This window comes from Glycine max, chromosome 14, assembly GCF_000004515.6.
Source record: "Glycine max cultivar Williams 82 chromosome 14, Glycine_max_v4.0, whole genome shotgun sequence".
Taxonomy (NCBI): domain Eukaryota; kingdom Viridiplantae; phylum Streptophyta; class Magnoliopsida; order Fabales; family Fabaceae; genus Glycine; species Glycine max.
In genome coordinates this window covers 19,587,501-19,597,848 of record NC_038250.2, presented here as the reverse complement: position 1 = coordinate 19,597,848, position 10,348 = coordinate 19,587,501, and the positions used below count along the sequence as shown (strand labels likewise).

Genomic DNA, 10,348 nt, shown 5'->3' with positions numbered 1-10,348 from the left:
CTGTGTAGGACATTAGTGATGCGCTTGTGCTCATGGCTGGTGAGGTCCCTACTGAGCAGCATACACTGCCTGGGTTTGGGCTCGAGCTACAACTTGATGAGCTCTTCAATAGGCTTTGGGCCTCTATCAGAAGTGTCGTCACACAAACCTATATTGAATTTGTCATCCAGGCTTATCTGGTAAACGGTCAGGGCTCGGGTTTGAGGCTCTTTGTCCACACTTATGACTTGAGTACCTTCAGCCACTGTGGGGTGAGGATAAGGTGCAACCTTTAAGCTTTCTGCATAGCACTGTCATGCTTGCTAAATTTGACTTAACGATTACAATCTCCCCCGTCAGGGTGGGGAACTTCATCTTCAGATGCAGCATGGAGACGATGGCTCCAAGCTTGTTGAATGCTTTCCTGCCAATCAAAGCATAATACGATGTATCTGCGTCAACAAGTAAATATCTTTTTGTGAAGCTCCTAGAGAGCTGGCCTTAACCGAAAGTGGTTATTAGGTCAACATAGCCTCTAGTCTCTACTTTTTCGCCTGTGAAGCTAAGGAATGGACCAACGTGAGGGTGGACAATGGCAGGCAAGACTTCAAGCCTCTGGAAAGTTTTCTAATGTATGATGTTAGCGGAGCTTCCTTGTTCAATGAGGACCTTGGACACCATGACGCTGGCGATGACAATGAAGACAACCATGGGGTTGTCCTGGTTGATGGGGTTGATACCCTTGAAGTCTCTATCCATGAAAGTGATAGGAGGGAGACTTCGTTGTGATGGTGCTTCGACAAAGTTGTGTCGATGTGTTGAATGGTGTGAAGATGGCGTTTACGGGACTAGTTGGATTGTCCTCTATAGGAAAATCTGCCCGCAATGGTGTTGATTACACCTCTGATTTGTTGTTCTTGTGGAGGTTGTCGCTTGCGCCTCTGCTACTACTGTCTCTATCTACCTCGATCTTCTGCTCTGTCTCTTCTTTTTTTTTTTTTTTTTTGCGTCGTGACTCCTATGTTGCTCCTCTTGGTGTCCTTCGGGTCTCACTCCTACTTGGTGGTTGTCCCACCTCTTAACAAACTAGGCTAGATATCCAACTTTTATGAGTTCTTCTATTTTGTCCTTCAAGGCCCAGCAGTCCTTTGTGTTATGACCAATACTGCGATGTTATTTGCAGTATTTGGTTACGTCTAACCCCGACCTGGGAGGTTTTGTCAGAGGTAGCCTGATGGGTAACTCCAAGTTGAAATCTTCCTCAACGATTGTAGTGTGATTGGTCGTTAGGGGTATGTAATGCTCGTACCTGGGCCTTTTTGGGAGAGGTTGGCGCTTGTTTGGCTTTTTCCATTTGTCCAACTTGTGTGAGTTGGTCCTGGTGCTTCCTTCTAGCTTGTCACACTTCTGTCTGATTTGTCTGACTTTGTTCATGATTCTGACATTCCTTCCATCTGGATGTAGCCTTTGGCTCGTTCGTGCAACTTGTCCATGCTACAAGCGTTTTTTTTTTGCATAGATTGTCTGCAAACTTGCCAAGCTGTAGAGCAAGGAGCATGGAGTGTAATGCTACCTCTGGGTTGAGATTGTGGATTTGGACGACAATGCATCCAAATTTTTTCATGAATTTCTGGAGAGATTCATTATCTGCTTGTCGCAAGCTGGCCAGTGTAGCCGATGTCATGCGATGGGACCAGCTGGTTTCATATTGCACGCTGAAGCACTCGACGAGAGTGTTGAAACTATCAAAAAACCATGGAGGAAGTCCACCGTACCAAGTCAATGTCGCCCCCTTGAAGGACGTTGGGAAGACACGACACAAGATCGCATGTCATTGGTGTACAAATTTGCCTGAGTAAGGAAAACATCCAGACGTTCATCTGGACTGATGGTCTCATCATATCGCTCTAGGTTGAGTGGCTTCCAACCTAAAGGTATGTGAGCTTCGATGATGTGGTCGACAAAAAGGTGTTGACGAGTAGTTCGCCCTGCTGGAGGGTGCATGTGGGAGAAACTTAGATCTTCTTAAGTGTTAACTGTCTGTCGAGGGTGTGATTCCCCTTGGGCGCACTCATACAATGTGTGAGCGGAGTGCTCGTCACCTTAAGGGCGTCTAACATGAGCCTCCAACTGATCGTGGTCAGCCTTCAGCTTGCTCAGCTTCTCCTCATGGCATCGCTCCATCTCCACAATATGATTTTGGAGTTACTGGAGAGTATCAGTATTTGTCATGGCTGCTGGTGGAGGGTTGGAGCCTTCAAAAGGGGTCTCGCGTCTAAGGTCAAACCGAGTGCTAACCATGGGTGAGAAAGAGAGAGATAACAAGAGATCGTAGGGTATGTCTTATCATGGCCCCACAGTGGGCGCCAAATGTACTTACCAAAATTAGGAGTTGGCACATGTTAGGGTGGATGTGGCTAAGGTGAGTTCCTGAACTTTGCACGTCGTCTAAGAGTGACCTTTGTTAGGAGGGCAAGAGGGAGGACCTGCAAAATAAAGGACTCCGACGCTCAAGTAAGTATATGAGTTAGGATAATAAAAGAAAGAGTATGAATACACGAGTATGCAAGCAAGTGTGCACGTGTGTTCGAGATGTGTTGAGGGTTTGAAGAAACCTAGTACTTATAGGAGTGGAATGGAGCTGTGGGTCCTTGTTTGTAGAGACTGTTATAGCCCTTGTAGATAATCAGCTTGTAGATAATAGCTGGTAGCTTATAGATAAAGTTAGACATAATATACAACTTAGAGATAAAAGCTAGTAGATAATTTGTACCTTATAGATAATGTGTGGCTTTGTAGATGATTGAGTACCTGCCAAGAGATAAAAGATGACAGTTCGAATAATAGAAGGTTAGAGATAACTTGTCGGTTAGGGAGTCCAGCTGCTAAGGGTTGGAAGTCCGTGCTCCTGTGCTAGGGCTGACATGGAGGGTTGACATATGTCTCAAAGTGGCACTGTGGACCCTAGATAGTACACCTTCCAAAAAAAAACAGAGATACTTCTGTTACATCTACTGATGCAGCAAAGCAAGCAACTGCTTCAGTTTAAAAATGACATATTCAAGGAAAATGAGAGAAGTAGAACGATGTCATCTCTCCCCTACCTCTTCGTGTAACCATGGTCCAACCTCCCTCCTCACTCTTGTGTTTGCTCTAATCCCCAATTATTCTCTCAAGAAAGCATGGTCAATGATCTTAATTGCGATATTGTGGTCCATATGGGAATTAAAATGAGGTTTGTTTTCCCAACAAGAGGTGCGAACTAATCTCAATTTTGGGCAGGATGTAAAAGTGACCTCATAGAGATGGTTTTTGGCAAAATCTACGAAGCATCTTGGTTGTCTTCTTAAGTTGCATATGACACTTCTAAACTTAAGAATTCTCAATATTAGTTATGACTCGATATTTTCTTAATGTTCTTGAAATCCAACTCATACATGTAGCAATTTAAATGGTTACTAATATTCATAAATAAAGTTTTGTGAAAGATGATCTCGGATGTTAAGAATACGTAGCATTGTGTCACACCTTTTGAGCTCTAATAGTGAAACTTTATTTACAACTAGTATATTATTAGCTTATATATACTTTCCCCAAATAAAAGTATTTTGCTAAATATGAAACTCCATGAAATTATTTATCCTATAAAGTAATACTTTAGATTTATAGGGAGCATTTAGAATAGCTTTTAGAGTCTTAGACTTATCATATATGTATTTCAACAAGTGTTTAGATAACTTTATTAAATAGACATGTATAACGATTATATAAGTTTCTTTTAATTTGCATAAAAAAATTATTAATGTATTTCAATAAAATTGAAAGTAAAACTTATCAAAATATACTTATTACATATATTCAATTATGCTTATTATTCAATAGCACCTAATAAAAAAAATTATTTGCAATAGTATTAGCTTTGAAAGACATTATTGTGCTTCATACGGACAAAAACAGCCCAAATTCTCTTATATGGGCCTAGTTTGCACACGTAGTCCCAAGTAAAGGATCCTTATCCTCTTTTTCTTCTTTCCCACTTTCACAATACTTTTACTTAAGTTTCTTAATGTATAACGTGTTGCTTCTCTATCAAAAGCTTCTATATGGAAATGGAACAGTGCCCACTTTTCTGCAACTCCAACCCTTTTGACCTGAGGCATTTCCATCACTAACAAATGAGTTTAACAAAAAGAAACAAAGAAAAAAAAATCAGAGACACATAACTGATTTATACTACTTCACTTTATAGTTTTTACTGTAATTTTTATTAAATATTTTTAAATTGATGAAATAAACAAACCGGTGTTTTTTTTTCAGCCTCAAGTTATCTGTTAATTAAATGCACAAAAAAGTGACTTTTGTATCGTAAATTAAAGCTCTGCTTACTTGGCTCTTTAGTTAATTATTAATTATAATTATAATCATAATATAAACAATATACGCGACATAAAGAAAAATAATATACACAAATACAATTACTGTACAATGTATTGACGTGTAAATAAATGGTCAGTTTTCTGACGTGAATTCCAGAAGCTTATAATGGGTCTTAGTTAAAGTATCTGGACCTTTTCAGGTCTGTTTTAGTGAATATCACTTTTTCTTTTTTGACTTTTTTTCATTGCAATAAAAAATTACAAGTATGATATATTTAGTTTAGATTTTAAATTTCACACGTAGTTTTTCTTTTCAGCCTAATGGTATATTCTTGCATCATTACAATCTTTATAATACATGCCAGTCAAGTTTATCTATTAGTTTAATAACATTTAATTAAATAATAATAATTTCAATTTTAATGCATCCACATCACCATTATAAAAAGTATATTATCATTTTAGTTTTATCCGGTCAAATCATGAAAAAGTATGGCTGTCACAGTCACAACATTTAAAGTTTAACTTTTATAATGATTCTGATTGATTTTGTAAAAATATCTATTATTATATTTTAGAACACTTTTTAATAAAATCAATACCCATAATTTAACTCTTAATCAACATTAAGATACTCATTTAAGTTCTCGATCAAAATTAATAATTGATAAAATTAATAAATAATTTTTTATGGAAATTAATAAATATTTTAGGTTTATATCATAATAAAAAAAGATTAAATAAGTTATGTGTTGATAACTTAAAGAATCTTTATTAGAATAAAAAAAACTTAAAAGAAATTTACTATCACCTAATTACAAACTACAATCTGTAATAAACTTTTTTATTTTTATAATAATTATTTTAAAAATCACATCAATAAAAAAATTCAAAATAAGTAACAAGTACGTTTTACATAATGCATACTCATCAAATACTCTAATTTCTTTATTGAAATTCGATTGAACAATCATGTGGTTGATTGACAGATTAGCATGATTATTAAGCCCCCCGCCGGCCAAGTATAACTTCACACTGTTAATGGTATTAAGGATCACAATCCTCAGCTAGGCTTCGTAATATGAATGACATGAGTTGAGTACTATTATTTAGCCTTCATAATATCACACAATATAAGTTAGACTATGTTTGAGTATCCGGTGGCATCCTCCAAACTGGATTTGTTTCGAAATGTGTCATTACAACCACAATACTTTTTTTGTTTTTTTATAATTTTTTTCCTTTAAAGATAATTCTGCTCAAAATACAATTGAAAATTAAATATAAATATTTATTGTAACGAAAATTTAAGCCTTCATTTATTACTTTACAAAAGATTAATCTCTTTCAATAAATCCAAATACATTGATATCAATTAACATTTTGAATCACACAATAACTAACATCAGCTGAACTAAGCCCCTTCCATAACAGTACTATCTTGAGTTCCTTAAAAAAAGTTACTAATCGAGTGAAAGTGTATAAAAAAGTAATAGTGTACAGCTTAGAAAAAGACAGACCAAAAACGGAAGCAAAAGAAAATTCAAACACGTTCAAATAAATGAGAGAGAGAATAATAATTAAACTATGATATACAGAAACAGCAAAAGTTACATTAACGAACATTTTTGCCTTCTGTCATGCACTTTGCCACACACCCCCCAAAAAGTTCCTCCTCTCTCTTCATTCACTAATTTCTTCTTCGTTAGGGTTTTCTCTCTCATTAAGCCACAGATTCAGATTCCCACTTCCTCCATTTCTCATTCATTCCCCCTTTTCTACTCCAACTCGCTGAGTCCACTCGTTCTCTTCGCGCCTCCGACAACCCTAACTTTCTCCTTAATTTCCTCGAGTGAGTTCTCTCTCTCCACAAAACCCTCTCTCTCTCTCTGTTCATTCAATTTCTAACTCCGTGTCTTCTAATTTTACTTTCCTGAAACATTTTAGAACTTCAAATTTCCCCAAGTTCATCCAAACACGACTTTTCGATGATTCCGAGGTAAAGAAAAAAAAAACGCTGATCTGGAATCACTTATCACACGGCAATGGAAGCTTCTAGAATAGAAAATTTGATTAGAGCCAAGAAATCCTTGAAGATTAGCTTAGAGAAATCAAAATCGGTAGGGTTAGCGCTAGAGAAGGCGGGGCCGAGGTTAGATGAAATTGGGGTGAGGCTGCCGTCGCTGGGGTCGGCGGTGCGGCCGATTCGGGCCGAGAAGGACGCCCTCGCGGCGGTCGGCGGGCACATCAACCGCGCCGTGGGTCCCGCCGCGGCGGTGCTCAAGGTTTTTGACGCCGTCCACGGCCTCGAAAAGTCGCTCCTGTCGGATCCCCGGACCGACCTGGCTGGATACTTGTCGGTGCTGAAGCGCCTCCAGGAGGCGCTGAGGTTCCTGGGGGACAACTGTGGGCTGGCCATACAGTGGTTGGAGGATATAATTGAGTATTTGGAGGACAATTCTGTTGCTGATAAGGTTTATCTCGCGAATTTGAAGAAGGAATTGAAAAATCTTCGCGAATCGCAGCATGGTGAGCTTGATGGAGGGTTGTTGGATGCTGCATTGAGTAAATTGGAGGATGAGTTTAGGTTGTTGTTGGGTGAGAATAGTGTGCCATTGCCGATGGCGTCGGCAAGCGGGGATCAGGCGTGCATTGCCCCGTCGCCATTGCCGGTGTCGGTTGTTCACAAGCTGCAGGCGATTCTCGGGAGGTTGATTGCCAATGACAGGCTGGATAGGTGTGTGGGGATTTATGTTGAGGTGAGGAGTTCGAATGTGAGGGCAAGTTTGCAGGCGCTAAATTTGGATTACCTTGAGATTTCTGTGGCGGAGTTCAATGATGTGCAGAGCATTGAGGGGTATATTGCCCAGTGGGGGAAGCATTTGGAGTTCGCGGTGAAGCATTTGTTTGAGGCTGAGTATAAGCTTTGCAATGATGTGTTCGAGAGGATTGGGTTGGACGTGTGGATGGGTTGCTTTTCAAAGATTGCTGCTCAGGCGGGTATACTTGCGTTTCTTCAGTTTGGCAAGACGGTCACGGAGAGTAAGAAGGACCCCATTAAGCTTTTGAAGCTGTTGGATATTTTCGCATCGTTGAACAAGTTGAGGCTGGATTTCAACCGGCTTTTCGGTGGTGCGCCGTGTGTTGAGATACAGAATTTAACAAGGGATCTTATTAAGAGCGTGATTGATGGGGCTGCGGAGATTTTTTGGGAGCTTTTGGTTCAGGTGGAGTTGCAGAGGCCAAATCCACCCCCGATGGATGGTAATGTGCCGAGATTGGTGAGCTTTATCACTGATTACTGTAACAAGCTCCTTGGGGATGACTATAAGCCAATATTGACTCAGGTCCTGATCATTCATAGAAGTTGGAAGCGCCAAAGCTTTCAGGAGAAACTCCTTGTCAACGAGATTTTGAACATAGTGAAGGCTGTTGAACAGAATGTGGAGACTTGGATCAAGGCTTATGATGATCCTATACTGTCCAACTTTTTTGCTATGAACAATCACTGGCATCTGTGCAAGCATTTGAAGGGGACAAAACTTGGGGAGCTCTTGGGGGATTCTTGGTTAAGGGAGCACGAAGAGTATAAGGACTATTACTCCTCCTTCTTCTTGAGGGACAGCTGGGGAAAGCTTCCAGGACATTTGAGTAGGGAAGGGTTGATTCTTTTCTCAGGAGGACGTGCCACTGCCCGTGACCTGGTCAAGAAAAGGTTGAAGAAGTTCAATGAAGTTTTTGAAGAGATGTATGCAAAGCAGACAAGTTGGATCATGCTTGAACGAGATCTGAGGGAGAAGACATGTCAGCTTATAGTGCAAGCCGTGGTGCCTGTTTACCGCAGTTACATGCAGAATTATGGTCCTTTGGTTGAGCAAGATGCTGCTGTCTCCACAAAATATGCAAAGTACACAGTGCAGAAGCTGGAGGAAATGCTTTTGTGTCTATATCGGCCAAGGCCTGTAAGACATGGCAGCTTGAGAAGTCCAACATTTAGTGCCAAATATGGCAATGGAGTGCCTGATCTTCGCAGAACAGCATCTGCAGTTGTGTAATTTCTTGGTCATGTATTTCTGAAGACTGAACAGCATTGATAATCTTTCCCCCTCATCAGATGTTGGCTACTGTATATAATTTTCCTCTGGGGCCCTGCAGTGCATACGGTTGGCTTTGCTTAGATTTTGAGAAGGAAGTTCCTGAGGTCTGCCATTCGAATATCTGATGTATTTTCATGAACATGAAGTTTAGTTTCTCTTCTGAGATGAAAAAAACTTGTTCCTATCTCCCTTGCACAGAGGTTTCTGCAAAAGCTATGCCATCTGTAAAACAGTAAGTTTTGAACTTTCGATAAATAAGTATGGACCTTGATTATGAGGTTTTTTGGTCATACTGCCAGCCAAAGTACTTTTATTCAGTCTTCATCTTCATCCATTCAGCTGTTTGTAGCAGCAGCATCATTTTAATTTGCAAATTTTGTGTACAATTTTTTAGTATACATGGACTTAGAAGTTTAGATTAACAGAATATTTAGTCATCAGTATTGAAGGGGCTGAAGTTGTTAATTGTAAATGCAGAAACCCCTGTGAGATTTCCATGAAATATTTAAAATTAGAGTAAATCATTTATACATTGACAGTATATTTCTTTTTTCACATTAACATTAATCACATTGTGACGTATAGTGAATATAATAAATTTTTATCAAAATTATCTTAAAAATATATTTGTCATGATTTTTAATTAGAAAACTATGTAAATTTTGTTACACTGAAAGTAAATAGGAATGGAACTCTTTAAAAGTTTTTTTTAGAGAGTTTTGTTTCCCTTTGCTAGACTGCAGCATTTTCCTCAACTTTGATTCTAATATGAGCGTATATTTTGAGGTGTGTTGGATTCCCTAGCTTGAGGCCCAAGTCTTAGTATAACAATGTGGTAAGTTTGGTCTGAGTTGAGATGTGATTTAATATTTGCAAATATTTTCTCTATTTCTCTTTATAAGATATAATCAATAACCTTTTATCTCTTATTATAATATTTCATTTCATTTTTCTTGTGTATTAATTATTTTTTTTTACTAAAATACTCTTATTTATTTTAATATATGATTAAATGTTACTTTGAATTGTCACTTTGTCTTTCTTGTGAAAATTGAAGAAGATGAATAAACTCTCACTAATGTTAAGGATAATTTTGAAAAAAAAATTATAGTAAAGTCAAATTCAACATTAATACCTAAATTAATTAATTTTCTTAATAAACGTAATTTAGTCAACTATCTTATAAATAGGGATGGAGTATGTGTTAATACTTGATTCTTAAAATTGATCTTAATCTACACTTCTAATTTTGGACTAATATGATATTTGGGTCAAAATGTGTCACCATACAACAAAAATATATGTTTATAGGTAAACAAGACTTTTGTACTTTTGTAAGCCAAAATTTAATTTAGATTTAAGTTTGTAAACTTTAATTTAAAATCAAATTAATTAAATTTTTTAACTGTAATTATATAAAGGTCTAAATAACTTTTTATTATCCCTAACGTAGGTCATTTTGATTTTATCACCTAAGCTGTTAGGTTTTTTGTTTTATTTTAGTACCCACTTTTTTTTTTTTACCATTATCATTGAGCATCCATTAAGTGATTTTTACTGTGATAATGTGATACTTTGTTAATTTGTCATATTATTATTTAGTTGATTCTTACTTTGTCATATTATTATTTAGTTGATTCTTACTTATGTCTGATATTAAAATCAGACATAAAAAATATGGGATACTAAAATATAAAACATAATAGCTAGTGAAATCAAAATACCTATTTTACATGTAGTAAAAAGTTATTTATTTATTTATTTTATGTAGAAAAATATAATTTTGTTAAAGATTATCCGTAAAAAAAAAAACTAAAAATATCTAAGTTTTTTAATATATTAGTTTTAAGGTTGATTAGATTTCATTTTTTCTTACATAAAAGCTTAGTTGAGTAA

The 10,348-nt window shown here is 37.3% G+C and overlaps 1 protein-coding gene across 1 annotated transcript; it reads left to right on the top strand.

Annotated features, from left to right (window-relative positions):
- The first annotated feature begins 5,974 nt into the window (after positions 1-5,974).
- On the top strand, positions 5,975-8,973 carry LOC100816335 (exocyst complex component EXO70I). The gene is made up of 2 exons (XM_003545501.5): positions 5,975-6,207; positions 6,303-8,973. Exon 2 carries the CDS (start codon positions 6,401-6,403, stop codon positions 8,408-8,410), a length of 2,010 nt encoding a protein of 669 aa, XP_003545549.1. The 5' UTR covers positions 5,975-6,207; positions 6,303-6,400; the 3' UTR covers positions 8,411-8,973.
- The last annotated feature ends 1,375 nt before the right edge of the window (positions 8,974-10,348 follow it).

Excerpts from the sequence above, each read along its gene's own strand:
- LOC100816335 (XM_003545501.5), top strand. The coding sequence starts at position 6,401 with ATGGAAGCTTCTAGAATAGAAAATTTGATTAGAGCCAAGAAATCCTTG.